Raw genomic sequence first — 17,771 nt, 5'->3', positions numbered from 1 at the left:
TTCTCAGTTACATGAAATCCAAAGGGAATGCAAATAAAAAAATAGTTTCTTAATGTTTTTTTAATCCCCTATTCACCTCTATGATACTCTGGACTCCCCTTTATATCTCTTGATTTTGTTGTGTTGGGCAGGATTAAACCAAAGTCTTTCTGCATGTGAGGCATTTATACTGCCATGGTAGTCAATAACGGTGCAATTCATTTGCCTGTACATAGGCATTTAGGGATATTTGAGATACTTCAGGTGTATGTCTTAGGCACCCCTAGGTATCTTAAAGGACACTAAGCAGTTTAGGGCAAGCAACTGTATTAAACCCTTTGTGTCCTCACTGCATTAATAGTGTCCCTTGCTGCATGTCCATATTACTTGTATGTTGCCCACTTTTGCATTTCATATTTTCTCTCATTTTGCTTTCTTGTTTTTTTTTTTTTTTTCCTTATTTTTGCTTTCTTTTCTTCTCTCTAATGATGTGTTATACTTTTAATAAAATGGAATTTTACCTGATTCCTTTCAGGAGGGTGATGTTTCTTAATGAAATTCTGTTTGTGATGGCATCATTACTTTTATTATATGTGATGTGATTGCTTAGAAAAGATATGAATGCTGGTTTGAGTACAATGATCTACCTGCATGAATGCATTCCAGTTCAGAATCATTGGGTCATCCTCTGAGATTCTTATTCCTGTATGTTGCGGTTTAAACCCAGTCAGCAACTAAGCACCATACAGCCACTTGCTCACCCTCCTCCCTGCAGTGGGATGGGGGAAAGAATAGGGAAAAAAAAAGGTGAAACACGGGGGTTGAGATAAAGACAGTTTAATAGCACAGCAGAGGAAGAGAAAAAAAAATAATACACAAAACAAGTGATGCACAATGCAATTACTCACCACTGGCTGACCGATGCCCAGCCCATCCCCGAGCAGCAATCGCTGCCCCCCGGCCAGCTCCCCCCAGTTTCCATACTGGCCATGACGCCATACGGTATGGACCAGCCCTTTGGCCAGTCTGGGCCAGCTGCCCTGGCTGTGCTCCCTCCCAGCTTCTTGTGCACCGGGCAGAGCAGGGGAAGCTGAAATGTCCTTGCCTAGTGTAAGCCCTACTTAGCAACAACTAAAACATCCGTGCGTTATCAACATTATTCTCATCCTAAATCCAAAACACAGCACTATACCAGCTACTAGGAAGAAAAATAACTCTATCCCAGCCAAAACCAGGACACCATATAAATATTTTTGCCTATAGAAGGTAAGGGTGATACCTTTTACCCCACTGACTGTACTGCGGCTGTGTGTGAAACATCCAGTAGTAGTTTCAGCTCAGCTCAGCACACAAGAACCTCAAGTGAATTTCTTTTAGAAGCTTGCCTTATTCACAGGCAGTAGTAATAAGAAGCAGCAGACTCCAATATACCTTCCCTACAATCTTTTGTCAGAAGGTGAACAAAAAAAATATTAACGCTTCTCAGACCTGTACTAAAGGCAGTACCAATAGAAGCTGGCTTGTACAACAGAAGAATGAGCCATTTTGCAGGTTCTTCACATAAAGCAAGATAGGAAGCCTCTTACAGACAGTAGCTTATGATTTTCATTTAAGTCTTTTTATTCATTTCTGCTTATTTCTCCAGCTACCACATTCAAGTAGGAACGAGCTTTTCTAAGATGCTGCAACTGCTTTTTTTTCTTCATAGGTAAAAGTGATGGTGTAAGCGTGTGGCAATATGGGGTTTAGCTCATCCAAAAAACACATCCAGATGTGTGAGTGGCAGGCTCAGGTGGAACACCAGGCTTTGATGACTATACTGTACCTAGATTAGCTTGTTAAAGGTTGTATTTTATGAGTGTCAGTTGTGTTATGACTGTGATATCACCATATTTTAAATGAACAGGTATCAAAAGTGCAGTTACCTAGTATTATGCCATGGCAGAAATGTCAAAAGCAGGTGCTATTTTTGGATGGACTGTCATATGGTCAGTGTCTAGGTGGACTGGTAGAATCCATTTTCTATGGTTTTGGTCATAAGAGGAGGCATCGTCAGTGGAATATCTTTGGACAAATTCTCAAAGAAGCAGAAGTTGCCGATCACCTTATAATCATCTGTGGCTATTTGAAATATGTTGTCCATAAACATTTGATGACAGAAATTCCTTCTCCACTGCAGTGAAATCTGGTATTGCTTGGAATTTGTAGGGGCAAAAGGACTGAGCTGATTGGGATCACTTATCTCTTCTGCCTGTGACTAGAAACATGAGACTGTTGGGGTCCAGCTGCAAAGGTTGCTACTGAGCCAGTTCATCAGAACTTGGTGACTTGGATGTAGGAATTCATCAGTGGGCTAAATGTAGATCTTGAGGAATGATACATTTCCACAGTATAAGCACAGGACCACAGTATTTGAAATTAAGGAAGAAACCATTCTTTTCCATGCCTGTCAGAGACATCATTTAATTACCTGTAAAAAGACAAACATGCTAAATTTTGTGGATGCTTTAGATTCTGTTAAAGACTTTTGACTTTTAATAATGACTGTCAGGAAGAAAAATGTGGAAAATCAACTGCTTTGCGTTCTTTCATGCAGGGAGACAGATTAAGACATAGAGAGCAGTGCCGGAGTTCAAGTGGCTTCAGTCAGATTTCTGGGACTTCTGAAACTTCAAGTCATTTTTCAGAAACACACCAAAAGAAAGAGCAAAAAGAGGTAATTATAACTTTTATCATCTTGTGGAATATGCTAGAGATGAAAATTATCACAGCGGTTCTCTCATTCAGCAATGACAGGACAAGCCGGGGTTTTCCAAAGAGTAGCAAGTATAATCCCTGTGAAGATGGTACACCTCTCTAGAGGTAATAATAGTTTAAAGCATGGAGGTTTGTCTCTCAGCTATGGCTAACAGTGTAAGTTAATACATTATTTTGTACAATATAAGTAAACAGAAATTAATCAAGAAACACACTTACTTTAAACATATCTGATACATACTATTCATTTTTATAGATAATTCTGTTTGCTGTCATCCTTGGATGCAAAAATTTGCTCCCTAGAAACGGTTCCCAAAACAACCATACTTTTTCTGGTCTAGAAAATTAGCTTATTCTAATACAGTACAGTTCCACATCTAAAAAGGTGAAGAATCATGGCTTGCCTGCAATGACCCAGAAAATTAAATGAAAGTTCAGCAGCTTTCTGGATTACTACCTCCAAAAGTCAAACCATTTTAGCATTTTATGGTTTTAGATAAAGTTACCAAAAGTTTTATTTGTTATACATTATTGAATTATATTTATATAAAAAAATCAATATTAAAAATATTAAAATGCCCATGAATTTAAATAATTGCATTTTTGTATATGTTCAAGATTCCCTAGGATCTTAAGTTAGTGTAGATCAGCATGGCTGTCAACAAACGCAGTTCTTCCTCTTCTGGCTTCTCATTCTTATACCTATCCTCATGCCTTCCCTTTCCATGTCATACAGGGCACTTACTTTACGGCTGATAGATTGCTTTATTCCTTTTTCTTTATACTTGTTTTCCTTATTGTCTTTAGTTTTATAGGTGTGTATGTTACCTAGCAATAACTACATTCTTTGAGCTGTGTAGACCATACGTACATTTCTTTCCTGCTAGGTCATCAAGCCTTTTGAGACATGGTTTGTACCTCTGAAAATGAAAAGAGAATTGGATTGGCGTGAAGAAATCAGAGTTTTCTCTAAAGTAAAGTTGTAGCATAATGTAATTTCTTCTAAACATTTTCTTTCCTGCAAGTCCAATGTAGGTGACTAAAAGACACCAAGAAACTTATTAAATTAAAGCCATGGAAACAAAGAGTAGGGATTAGCCTTTTCTGTCCTATTATTTGTATTTTCATTTTGGTGGTTCAGGAACATTAAGATAATTTATATGCTGCAGATTTTTGGGGGGGCAGGAGGAGGTGATGTTTCATTTATTTTAAATCTGATAACCTTATTAATGAAAAGCAAATAAATTCTCTTCTTTGCCCTTCTCCTGTGCAGAAATATGATGCTAGTAGCTATTCTGAAGCCAGCACTGTGGATCCAGTTATTCTTCTGGAGATGTATTCCCAGCCTAAAAAGTCATACCTACCTAAGGACTGTTGTGCAGCAAGTAAGAATCTTTTATGTATTGTGGTGACACCAAATGAACCAGTATTCAAAGTTATCTGTTTTGAACATTTCTAAATTGACAGAAACTCTTTGCCTTAGACACTTGTTTGTAAACATAAAAACTCAAATAAATATGCCTGAAGCCAGCACAGAACTGGAGCAGGGTTGGGATGGCTGAACACAGGCATTTAGTACCATATGAGATGCCTGAGAGTATGCAAGACAACTGCATGAAGCTGGCAGAACTGTCACAGAAGCTGTAGAATATCTGAAGAGGCCCAAAATGGTTCTAAACACCTGTGTTTAGGTAGCAAAATGCCATCTTTGGAGTGTGATTCAGTCTTATATTGAGGCATCAGGCTGTAGGTATCTGTAATATGAGAAAAGGCACTCAAAGCCCTTCTGAAAGGGCAGCTGGAGGTCAGTTAGGATATGTATGTCGGTACCTGGTATCTTAAATGGCACTTCAACTGATTTGTCTGAGCTCCCAGTACAGTGGATGAATATCTGGTCAATACAGCTAATAGAATTCAGAAGACTGTACAGCTCATCCCAATGTGGACACCTACCTTTGATTGCCTGAACGGCTCCTTAGACTCCGTTGACTCTCATGGTTCAATCCTGCTGCCTTTACAGATTAACGAAGAAGTGTGTTTCTGGTGCAAAACAGCGAACGGAGAATCTAGTTGTAATGTCTCTGCAGTGCAATCAAGTGAAATAATCAGTAAAAATAATAATTTACTAAACTACTAGTAAGGTAATACCTCTTTTCAAAACAAAAAGAATAAATGCAGAAAATAAAATAAGCAAGTTTTTAGATAGAAGTAATGGCTTTTTTGTGCCCGCAAGCCCTTCTGCAGAAGGGCTGTGCAAAAGCTTCTCTGCTTTTTCCATGTATGAGTTGCTCTATTAAAAGAGATTATTTTGGCCTACAAATGTCATCTTTTGTTTAGCTTTAGATCATTTCAGCCACAGCATCACCCCATAGGTAAAACAGCACATTCTTTGTATAGTCTGTAGAGGCTCATTTTAAGATGTCTTACACTTTTTAGATTCCATGTCTCCACATTATCCATGGAACCAATATGCTGTTCTTTCTCTTTTCAGGTTGTGTTGAATGTTTCCCATGTTGTGTAGTGGATATCACTAAGTTTCCAGGCAGCACTTGGTGGAAATTTAGAAAAACCTGCTACAGAATTGTTAAACATAGCTGGTTTGAAAATTTTATCATTTTTATGATAATATTGAGCAGCGCGGCACTGGTAAATTTAATTTAATTTCTCAAATTTTGAATTGGTTGTTGTCAGTAAAGGAAAAGAATCACATTATTATATTTAATTTATTTCTTCTACTCTCACATTACTTTCCCCAGGGAGAGACAAGAGTATAATAAATGTATCCCTTAGAAGTTATAAGGCTCTCTCCCTCTTGGATAAGATATTTAAATATATGGAATCATAGTCTTCATAGCTCTTCATGGAACATAGTTCTTTACACACTTGTGTGCTTAATTAGGAGGCTAAACCAGGGTCTGAAATTACTTAGGCAAGCTTAAAAAAATAAAACTACTTCTAAATTTGTAAAGCAGACTAACTGCTCAATAAAAAATTAGATTTAAAGTCATTCAAACATTAAGATGATCAGAATCTAAAAGCGAAGATGGCTGTAAACTGGTAGGTGACTTAATGTTTCATTGCTACTCTGATTATATCCATTTCTACTGAAGAATAAGGGAAGTTTTATTTGATTTGAAAACATATTCACTAGGTCTACCAAAAGTAATTTTTTAAATAAAACATTATGTAGTGCAGAAGGAACATAACCAACTAGTGTGAAAGTGATCTAGTCTCCCATGTAACTCAGCCTGCTATTTCCTTAGAGGGTGTTGACTGTTAATTAACTTATTAAACAATACTAGCAGAATAAGAGATTTCACAGTCAGGTAAGGAGCTGTTAAGTGAAGAGCTGATGTAGATTGAAACTGGATATGGATTAAAGTTTTGACACCCTCTGTTTGGTTCCTGACCTTTGTCACAGTCTACAGCCATGTGAGTTTGGGCGAATGAATTGATCTCTCTACACTTTATTTGTTTTTCTATAAAATGAAGATGTTGTGTTCTGACGTCCCAAGGATGTGAGGTGGTGTAGTCCTCTTGAGAGGACAGACTCTTAAACTTCTCATTTCAACTTTTTTACTCGTCTCATGGCAAGAAATAAGACAGAAAGTTAGCAGCTGCAGAGGCAATGTCGGAGAAGGGGACACAGATTTGAATGAGGATAAGAGAAAGGGAAGTTATTAAATGCCCTGATGTGCTCTAGAGACACGTTGAGCTCTTGAGACAGTGTGAAAGAGAAGGAGACAAGAGGAGATTGAGTAATTTATATCTAGGAATCATAGGGTGTGGTACAGGTCTGATGTATCTACATAAGTAAGAAAAATTTTAAGTAAAAGTAATGACAGACATGGATTTGTAAGGGGGAAATAGTGGTGGTGAAAATGGAGGGATAGATCATTAGAAATGTTGGCAGCAAAATAGAAATGAAGTGGAGATGGAGCTATAAGGTAGGGGAGAAATGGATGAAAGGAAGAATAAAGACATTGCCAGCGGCTTGTGAGGAAATAATGCAATGTGTTAAAAGGAATTGGGAATACATTGGCAATATCAAAAACTTAAAATAAATTAGCAATATTAAAAACTTAAAATAAATTAGCAAGGCAGTAAATATGTTAAACAGAAGCAAACAATGATGTAAACTACAGCAATCAATAAAATATTTTCCTAAACCCTTACTAACATCAAAGTCATGTCAAGGTTTAGGTGAAAAAATGTGAAACTCCAGGAATGAACAGTTCCAGATAAGGTGTTTGTCATATTTTTTCATATCTGTATTACAACTCTGCAGGCTGACTAATGACCCCTTTGAAAGGTCTAGGTCTGAAAGACAGTGTTAATGTGTTTAATTTAAGTTTTATTATGAAGAATTTTAGACCAATGCCTTCAAAATTTTCTACTAACTTGGGAAGCCAAGATTTTTGTTAGCCACAATTGACCGTAATCAGATATTTTTTGAAGAAGTGTTGAGCGTAAACAACTGAAAGTATTTGATTTTTCAACCAACCTGAAAATGAGTTTGTACTTATTTTACAATTTAGGTTTTTACTTCAAAGTATAAAACCAAGTGGTGGTTGCCCATAATTTAATATAAAATGGTTATAATAAGCCAAACTGTGTATTCTTGTGCAACTTTAAAATAATTTTCCATAAAACTGCTGAACTGTTTTAAAACTGAATTCTGAAATTCCAGGTATTTGAAGATATTCACCTACAAGAGAGAAAAAAAGTGAAAATGCTCCTAGAGTATGCAGATAAAATATTTACCTACATCTTTTTTATGGAGATGCTTCTGAAATGGGTAGCTTATGGTTTGCACAGTTATTTCACAAATGCCTGGTGTTGGCTTGACTTCATCATTGTATGTGTAAGTCTTATATTCAGCTTGTCTCACATTTTGAATCTTGATATTTTCTATATAGAGAACTACATGTAAAATCTGATTCTGAATAAACACAAGTGTAAAAGACACCTTCTAAAAGCTGAAAAAAATTGCAATCAAAAGAGACTTTAAGACAAATTTAAATGGAAATTGTAAGTAAATATCAGAAGCTGCTTAAGAAAATTTTATTAGGTGTCACTGTCATTGAGGACCATGTTGCTTAACAAAGCCTTTTCGAGTGTAGAGAGAGAGTGCAATTAGCAATCAGAAATAAAAGTAAAATAAATTAATTAAGAAGATAGATAGAAAAATGTGAAGCTGCTGGCAGCTCTGGCATTTAGAAACAGAAAAAAGTAGAATTGCTTCCTTAAAGGAGAAGAAATTTAGATGGTAAAAGGAGTTGAAAATTATTGTTGGAAAAATCATTTACCAGGGAGTTAAAGACATAGGAAAGTATGTTTTGCTTTGCAACCAAAGAAATCCTAGCAATCCTTTATATAGCTATAAAGAGAAATGCTGAAATCATCAATAGTGAGATGGAGGAAGTGCAGTGTTCAATATATACATATTTATTCTGAACTCAGACAAAGTTAAATAATATAATCTTTCCATATAAAAATGAAATATTTTTGCTTGTCAACAATACACTGGGAAGATACTGAAGTTAAATATTTTAAAATAAGGACATCTCAACAGCTGACTTCCGGTAACGTCAAAGTAGCTGTTTGGTAGCCTCTGAAGAGTTAGCATTGAAAGTTGTGACGTGCTAGGAAATTTCAATAGAAAAATCTAATATTATGACTATTTACAAAGAGTATATAAAATGACTTTAGCAATTACAGTTCTGTAATATTAATAGCAGTGCTGTCGAAAACTAATTATTGAAACAATTTTCTAATGTTTTCAGTTCATTTTCTCTCTTATGAAAATTTAAAATGAAGACTGGATATCTTTTTAAAAATAATTTTTATTTCCACATCAGCATCTTAAGTTATGATAAGGAGTTACTGTATACACACCTGAGAATAACTATGCAGAAAATGGAAATATTTTATTTGAACAATCCTTTCTGGTCTTGTAGTGTATGAAACTACCATAGTTACCAATTTGGTTGTTATACTAGCATTCCAAAAAAATTATATGAACTGTTTTTGAAAAAAAAAAAAAGAAAAAAAAAAAAAGGAAAAAAGAAAAAAAAAAGTCTTTCAAACTAGAATGGAATAATTCCATTATTTTTAAAATATTAGGAAAGAATCAAGTAAAATTATATTACGATAACTTTGTGTATTTTCTTCATTTGACTTACTGGTCAAAGGTACTGTAACATTCAGCCTATGATTGTCTACTGACACAAATAAAATAAACTTTTGTATACCATTTCATAATCTCTGTTTCAATTCAATGAACACAGCTGTCATTTGTTTCCTGGGGACTAAATAATGTTTCCAAAGACACATCACCTTGTTCCTCTGGGAGTGCCCTGAAATCTCTCAGGACCCTTAGGGCATTGAGGCCTCTACGAGCTTTGTCAAGATTTGAAGGGATAAAGGTAAGGATATTGGGGGGGGATGTGCATATTTTGTAACAGCTACATTTGAAGTTTTTGTGAAAATTACAACTTGAATCTCTATTATTTTGGGACTTGATGGCATTAAGATGGTTCAGATTGCCTAGTTACATCTTATGGTCTTTATTTTGAAATAATACCTAACACTTTTACAGAAATTTATGAATACAAATGAAATAAGGAAATTGAATTATAATGTGCTACCACAAGATATTATGACATATAGTAAAGTGAATACTGGAACATTTTTCTATGTTTCCAGTGTCAGTGCAATTTGCAGAACAAACTAATCAAGAATTTTTTTAGACTTGTACTTTTCTGAAACCTATTCTTTGGTTTATCTTAGACAAGAAAAAATTTAATCCGGTGTATTTGGCAAATTCTGCTGAAAAAGATGGATATGCTTGAAAAAAATAGGAACTATTTTTAATTACTTGTCGCTAGAAAAGAAACAATATATATATATAGTTATTACCGAATACAAACTGTAATGTGAGGAAGAAACCTGTACTGTGAAAGTTGTAGTTTATCAGTCTTCATGGCAAAAATGGATTCATTAATTCATTGCTTCAGTGGAAACTATTCACTTTTGTAACTTCTTTTCATAATTCTGCTTCTTTAGACTGCTGTGCTTATATCAGCTCATCTTGGCAGTCATCTAGACAGGCTCACGTGCCACATTTCAGATTCTCCAGGTGGATCTGAAAGATAAGAATCCTTTCAAACTTAAATAGGGCGGGATTTTCTGAATAAGAGAGGGGATTTTTCTAACTCAATTTTAAAAGCTGCTCTGAGTGAACTATCTGGAATCTTTAAAGACAATGGGGAGAAGTAAAAAATTGTATAATGCAAATCATCTGACCTGTGTTAGATCACAGAATGTGATGAGATGCAACTTCAGGCCCCAGGATGGATATGGAGCAAATCCTCCTGGGAGCCATGAAGGACAAGAAGAAATCAGTTAGAAACAGCCAACATGAATTTAGGAAGGGCAATTTTTGCCTCTTAAACCTGATTGTCTTCTATGATGAGATGGCTAAGGGAGGGAAGAGCCATCTGTGCTCTCAGATATTGGTTATATCTGGTCTGAGGAAGTGAACTATAAGCTAGGCAGAACTGCCGGGTTCAATGTGCAGAGATCATCAGGATGAAGTTCAACTGGCAGCTGGTTACTACTGGCTCAGAGGTCAGTCCTGGGACCTATACTGCTTAATGACTTAATTAACAACCTGAAGAATAGTGCTTAATGACTTAACAACCTGAAGAATGTGGTAGAAATTGTTCTCAGCAAGTTCACAGATGATACCAAATTGGGGGTGAGCAGTTAATACACTGGGGGCAAGGCTGCTCTGCAATAAGAGCTTGACAAACTGGAAATATGGGCTGCAGAAACCTCAGGAAGTTCAGCAAAAGGAAATGCAAAGTCTTGCACCTGAGCCAGAATAACCACACGTAACTGTGGCACACTGAGAAATGAGCAGCTTTGCAGAAAAGGACCTGAGGTGGACAGCATGTTTAACATGCGTCAGCAAAGCAACAAAGATCAACCACATATTGAGCTGTTTTAGCACGAGTCTGGCCAGCACATTGAGGCAATTCACTCTTCTGGTTTTGGTACCTGTGAGGCTGAATCTGGAGTATTGTGTCTAGTTTGGGGCTCCCCAGTTTAAGAAAGATATTAACATACTAGAGAGTGTCCAGCAAAGTTCCACCAAGATGGTCAGGGGACTGGGAGGGAGAGGCTGAGAGAAAGGAGCTTATTCTGTCTGGAGAAGGTTAAAGTGAGGATCTGATTGGGATCTAATTAGATGAGAGATTTAATTGTTGTCTTTAACTACATAATGGGAGGTTATGCAAGAAATCGAACTAATGTTTCCTGGTAGGCCCCCAGTGAGAAAATGAGAGAGAATGAGTTGGCTGTGAGGGATATTCCCATTAGCTACCTTGGAAAAAAGATGATAGTGTGGGTGTATAGCATTGCAATAGATTGTCCAGAGAGGCTGTTGAATCTCCACTCTTGGAAAAATTCAGAACTTGACTGGACAAGACACCAAGCAACTTGGTCTATGTTGGAACAGCTGATCTTCAGAGGTCCCTTCCAATGTGCTTCATTCTGTGTGTTTCTAGTATACGAATACTAACCAAGGCCAGGACAAAAGGCTCAGAATTTTCTCATAATGATAGCAATGAAACATTTCCAGAGGGATTTTCACTATGCCCCATGACAGAGTGGTGAAAAATGGTGAAAAGAAATAGATAATAGTCCTCAAATTCCCACTGGCAACAAGCGTGGTCCTGCCTGTCAGCATCAATGTGCTGGATTCGTGAATATGAGTTCTTATCACTGCTTGTGTCAGGTCCCTTGCTGTCACCAGCACAGACACCAAAAGCTGGAATACCATTTTCACTGGTACCGTATCTGGAAGAGGCTTATTGCTCATCATGGGTTTGCATTCACCTTGTCCTCAAGCAAGCCTAAATGAAGGATGGGTGCTGACCAAACCAACTCAGTCTTCTGGAAGCCAAACTTCTTTACTTTATGTACTGAGTGCAGTCAGTTGCCAGTGGTTATTGGGTGAGGTTCATTTTGTTATGGAGGGCAAGCTGTTGTTCCCTTACAAAACCCCTCCATGATAAAAGAGAGGGTTATTTATGATACTGTAGTAAATGCAGATCATACAACCCATTCCCCTATACCTGATTTTTAGATCCCATAGCTACTACAGATTCATAATCTTATTTTATGTATTTCTTTTAGCCAAGGATAATTCTGGTTGCCATCTGTTTTACTTCCTCAAAAAGGCAAGATAGATACCACAGAATTACATGTTAAGACAAGCTTGAAGTTGGGCTGAAGGCTGGCTTTAAATTTTTCAGCTACTAGTTTTTATATGGGTGAGAATCTGCAATAGAAGAAAAAATAAGTGGTTTTCTGGGAAGGTGTTCTATTCAATGTGAATAATTCATTCTTTTCATTCGTTTTGTTTATTTAAGGTTGTTGTGAATGCACTCTTGGGAGCTATCCCCTCAATCCTGAACGTTTTGCTCGTCTGTGTTGTCTTCTGGCTCCTATTTAACATTGCAGGAGTAAAATTACTTGGCAAAAAATTTTCGAAATGCACACTCAAGAAAGGAAATATCAATCTAATTGATAACAGAAATAATTGTATTGCCTCTGGTGGAACATGGACAAATAGTGATGTAAACTTTGATAATGTTGCGATGGGGTACTTGGCTCTTCTCCAAGTGGTAAGTTCTATAAAAACATGCTCAGTTTTGTTTTCTTCGGGGAAATGTGTTGAGCAGACAACCATGGGACATCACTACTCTTCTGTTTATCTCACTGAAATTGGGGATTTTTTTAGCTTCCATAAATATTTTTCTTATCTATAAGCTGCTCAGTTCCTCCTAAAGAACACTTTAGCATATGCAACCTTGTGTTAAAATCAAGCACTGCGTTTCATGGCTTTTCAATTTTGTTTTAATTTTGATTAACATACTAAGCCTGAAATAGTCTGCGTGTTACTGGATTTAAAGTTATTTTCTTTAGTAAAAGTTCGTTCAGAGTGGATGAGAAAGAAAAAGCATGATGCAGTTTATTTATATTTCTATATTTTCTTTTATTATGTAAGTCATGAAGTATTATGATGGAAATTTATTGATTTCCCTAATACCACAACAAAGGAGAGAAAGGCATTTTTAAACGTGGCTGTTATCCCTGTATCTTTTCTAGATGAAGTTCTTTGCCCTGTATCCTCCAAAGCTTTCTATGATTCTGCAGAGTTGCTAAAACATGCAGGAAGGAATCATCCACTGTTTTCTTAGAAATTGTTTTTATCTTTTTAGGATATATTTGCTAGTTAAGGTGAAACTTTTATTGCTTTTTCAAAAATCAGGGAAATTAGAAAAATTTAAATTTAATAAGAGTTAACATTAAAATGCATTTTACAGAATTCATGGCAATTTCTTTTTCTTTTCAGGAAATAATATTTTCTTTTTCGCTTTACTAAACTCCAGTGAATCATACTTCCAAGCAGGTCTTTGGAAGGGATGCACATTTTTTATAGCTCACTGCTCACTTTTCCACAACTCTTAACACATTTATATTAGCTCTATGTAATTTTTTGATTTATTTTTATTTTATTTTTTCATTTTTTTCAGGCAACTTTTAAAGGTTGGATGGATATTATGTATGCAGCAGTGGATTCACGTAAGGTACGTCACTAAAATGGAATTTTAGTTCTTTTCCTTTTGCTTCTTTCCTTTTCTATCCATACAATTATTTTTTCAGCTCTGTTTGCAATATCAAGTCAGAAATACAAGCGGATGAATGCTTCACACTACGCAGTGAAACAATAATCCTTGGAGTACCAAATATCGGGAACTTAGACAAAAGAAAACTGGTCAAAATAAAGTGACACCACACAAAAACCTACTATATCAAGAATGCAGAAGGCAAGATGTTGCGAGTTTTGGACAAATCTGTTTTGGGAACAGAGTTCAGAAGGTCTTGGAGGGACTGTACCTCTGAAGCAAATTTCCTCCTTTTTTAAATGTGTACGGTAGCATTAAAATGACACGCATGTTTAGCAATTATTTCTGGAGGTTTTCTTCCCTATGTTTGACACCCTTACTATTTCTTCCTCATTTCCATGTGTTGTTTCTCAGTCTCTCACTAGTACGGTGTGTTTTAACTTTTCTATGTTTAATGTGCATTTTCCTTATTCATTCAAGAGCTGTACTCTTGAATGTAGTGAAATATCTGCTAATTAAAAAGATCATTCCTTGCAGGGCTGATCATAGTGAGCTGGCTTTTTAAAACTGCATCTTGTCTGGGATAGCATTCAATGGCAGTTTACCATTATATTTAATCTGAGCTGTTTTTCTAATCTAGGCATTCACAGTATCACTTCTGATTGGAACTGCTTATCTATTACTTAAGAATTTGCTAGAGCTGGATTTGGCTACATATCTTTGTTTGTAATTATCTTTACAAAGAGTAACAAGATAGAACAAGACAGTTGTTCTACTTGTACATCTAAATAAATGTTTAAATGTGTAGAAATAATTTATTCCTCCTGACAATAAAAAGATTTGTTGTTATAAATTGGAAATGAAAAAGCTGTGATTATCTGATTTTTACCAATATTATTTTTCTGTTTTGATTTTTTTGACAGATAGATGAACAGCCAAAGTTTGAAGCATTCTTAGCCATGTATATGTATTTTGTGATTTTCATTATTTTTGGATCTTTCTTCATGCTGAACCTTTTCATTGGAGTGGTTATCAGCAATTTTAACCAACAAAGGAAAAAGATAAGTACTACATGAGTTAATTCAGGGTCTCCTGTAATCCCAATTTGATTAAGTGAATGCTAGTTTGACATCATTGCTGGAGCACGTCCAAAGAAGCTGGTGAAGGGTCTAGAGCACAAGTCTTCTGAGGAGCGGCTGAGGGAATGGGGTTGTTCAGCCTGGAGAAGAGGAGGCTGAGGGGAGCCCTTATTGCTCTCTACAACTGCCTGAAAGGAGGCTGTAGCCAGGTGGGGGTCGGTCTCTTCTCCCCAGTAACAAGCGATAGGATGAGAGGAAACGGCCTCAAGCTGCGCCAGGGGAGGTTTAGGTTGGATACTAGGAAAAACTTCTTCACCGAAAGGGTAGTCAGGTACTGGAACACGCTGCCCAGGGAAGTGGTTTTAAATACGTCCCCATCCTGGAGGTATTTAAAAGATGTGTGGATGTGGTGCTGAGGGACATGGTTTAGTGGTGGGCTTGGCAGTGATAGGTTAACGGTTGGACTCGATGATCTTAAGGGTCTTTTCCAACCTAAATGATTCTATGATTCTATGATCTAGATGTCTAACATTTTCAGATAACTATTTGACTGGAGAAATTTAAAAATAATATTTAGATACCAAGTTTTGAAAATAGGAGTTCTCTTTTCCTCAAAGCTTTTATAATTTACCTGTAAATTCTATTTTCATGCCAAGTCCTTAATTTGTTCTAAGTTGGAGGACGAGGAGGAAGGAGTGGTTAGTTTTAAAAAAGAGAAGCCAAAAGAAGTTATATAGACTTTGCTACAGGAGAGTGGAATTCTTTTCTTCTGCTTTGAACATTTACTTTGGAGAACAGAATAACCCTTTTTGCTGACAGTAAACACCTAACAAAAGTGATAAGGATAATTAAGAAACACTACAGCTCATGGGACAAGTAACCACTGCTTTCCTGGTAAAGAAACTTGAAAAGATCTTGGTAATCAAGCTTGTTCTGAAACTGGCTACATTTAAAAATTCCTGTCATCAATAAAGTAACCCTACAGATTAATTTACTGAGGTTTTTAAAAATTTCTGCATTGACATCCAAGCCGTGGCCCCAGGAAGAGGCCGTCTAGAAATCTAAAGGCTTCTTAAATCCCAGGAAGCACTGACTGCTTCCACTTTTCCCCTCATAGTTGTTAGATTCCCTGTTCTTTTTATTCACTAAGAAATGGAAGGCAAAATCTTAGAATGGAAAATGCAACAACCAAAGAAAAGCAACAGTCAGCCTTCCCTGGTAGACTTCAGCTTCTTTGTGCCAAGCTTATTTGTCAATTGAGTTCTCTCCCTGATTCATTTAGTGGATTAAAGTATCCAGAATATCAAGGGAAATTGAGTCAATTAATCCACTTGGAAGTCTTGAAACAAATGAGCATCTTGCTTATCTTGCACAAAAGCAGACCCCAGCAGAAGGTTTACAATTTCAGCGTTTGCATTTGGAAGACAGAATCTCTACAGGAGCCATTTATTATTTCCATAGGCTGACTTACACACCACATGTCAAAGAATTACTGCCCTTGGTAGAGAAAGGTAGCCATAAGGCCCACAGGAAATTCTTCTGCTCGCTGCATTTGAACAGAGAAACGATATGTAGGGGTTAAGGAACAACAGTCCAACTTCCCTATAATTTCCTTTTATAACGAAGGCCCAGTTATAATAATCCCAACAGACAGAAGCAACACTGGTTAAGTAGCTTATGAGCCTGAAAAGTGACTAGAAGTTGATGTGGATGGAACACTTTTTTCTTTTCTCAGTACGTGCTGTAAGTTAGCATTTTTTCTTTTTCATTTCTTTGGTGCTTCTTGGGGATTTTCACTGAGATTCCATACAGTGAAGTTAAACTGAATTTTCAGAGGTCTTGCCAGAGTGATTCAAACTGCAGGTGCCCTTCTGAACATTGTTATATGTTTGTTTTACAAAATGCTTATCATTCAATGCTTTTATGACAAGTGGCTTCTCCTGAATACTCAGTTCAATGTGATTGTTAGGTAATACAGGTGGCGTAGATGGCAATAAGATGAGCACCAGAAATTCATTATCAGGAACCCACTGTAGAACTTGGTCCCAAAGCACTTATTCATAATCTTCCATTTACTTGCTAGCCCAGCAATGTACTTCTGTTCCTACCTCTTCCAAAAATATAAAAGGAAAGTATTTTACTTGTTGATGAGTCTTATGTAATTTTTAAAATATGAAATAGATTTGTAAAACTTCAGAAGGACTCTCACAGTTGAGGAAACGGACTCGGGAACACTGCCTAGACTAGACTTTCCCGATCAAACCCTGATCAGCTTTTTGCAGTACATCTTTCAAAGAACAAAGGGAGAAGGAGGAACGGTGAAGACACATTTTGTCTTTGTGCCTTAGATCACACTCATGACAGCTGTAACTTACTTTTTTTTACACAAACTTTCTGGTGTTTATTTAGTTGACTGCTTAAACTTCGGCTGAACAACAGTATTCTTTCCCTTTACTTAGGTGGAAAAGATCTATTTTTGACTGAGGAACAGAAAAAGTACTATAATGCCCTAAAAAAACTTGGATCCAAGAAACCTCAAAAACCCATCCCAAGACCATTGGTGAGACCATCTTAAGCAGAATACGATAGAAGATATAAAGATGATGACCATATTTAAATTCAGTATCCAGGCATCTGGAAATAAACTTCACATTAGAGCCCATCATCTTCCTCATTCAATATAGTATTTACATTTTACTCTCTTTTTCTTAATTCCATCTAATACAGTCTTTCTTTGTGGGTGTTAATTAAGGAAATTTACAGCCTGTTTATCACCTATTCAAATGTACAACCTATTTATAAAGGTTCATATTAAGTATTTGATATTCATAACATGATCTTAGTTACTTAAGTTGCATGATATTGCTTCTGCAACTAGATTGGATTGTTGCAGGTGAGAATGAATAGTGAGTAGTACATGCCCCATGGCTGTTATTTACTTTTAAGTAATCTTATGCTTTATTTCTTATAGTTTCTTAAATTAAATTCCCGGCCTGGCTTCACATAGTAACTATTCAGAGTTTTCCTTGCTGATGGCATTTTAATTAGAATTGCTTATCCGAAAATGTCTGCTTCAATAAGTATTTCTATTAAAAGAGCAATCACAATGTACTCTGAATGTTTTCCTGCCGTATAATTTTTTTCTAAGGAAATGCAGTTGCATGATACCTGAAAATACTTAGCCAAGTACTGAGTGTTTTCTTTGAAGGTCTAAAAATGCTTCTAGTAGCTTATTGTTAAATTTACATTCTCTTAA

General features: G+C 36.3%; 1 protein-coding gene across 1 annotated transcript in view; it reads left to right on the top strand.

Moving 5' to 3' along the window:
* LOC309598817 (sodium channel protein type 5 subunit alpha-like) overlaps positions 1-17,771 on the top strand; it is a gene marked incomplete at both ends in the record, with an annotated part of 46,617 nt that overhangs the window by 25,977 nt on the left and 2,869 nt on the right. Inside the window, 8 exons of the mRNA XM_082329762.1 lie at positions 4,010-4,121; positions 5,228-5,382; positions 7,427-7,600; positions 9,027-9,164; positions 12,177-12,431; positions 13,344-13,397; positions 14,360-14,501; positions 16,975-17,075. Of these exons, the coding sequence (XP_082185888.1) occupies positions 4,010-4,121; positions 5,228-5,382; positions 7,427-7,600; positions 9,027-9,164; positions 12,177-12,431; positions 13,344-13,397; positions 14,360-14,501; positions 16,975-17,075 (1,131 nt within the window). The remainder of the gene's footprint in view (positions 1-4,009; positions 4,122-5,227; positions 5,383-7,426; positions 7,601-9,026; positions 9,165-12,176; positions 12,432-13,343; positions 13,398-14,359; positions 14,502-16,974; positions 17,076-17,771) is intronic.

The sequence above is a fragment of the Platalea leucorodia genome (assembly GCF_965183815.1).
Source record: "Platalea leucorodia genome assembly, chromosome: 1".
Lineage (NCBI taxonomy): Eukaryota > Metazoa > Chordata > Aves > Pelecaniformes > Threskiornithidae > Platalea > Platalea leucorodia.
The sequence above is the reverse complement of the archived record's forward strand: the minus strand, read 5'-3'. Positions and strand labels throughout refer to the sequence as shown.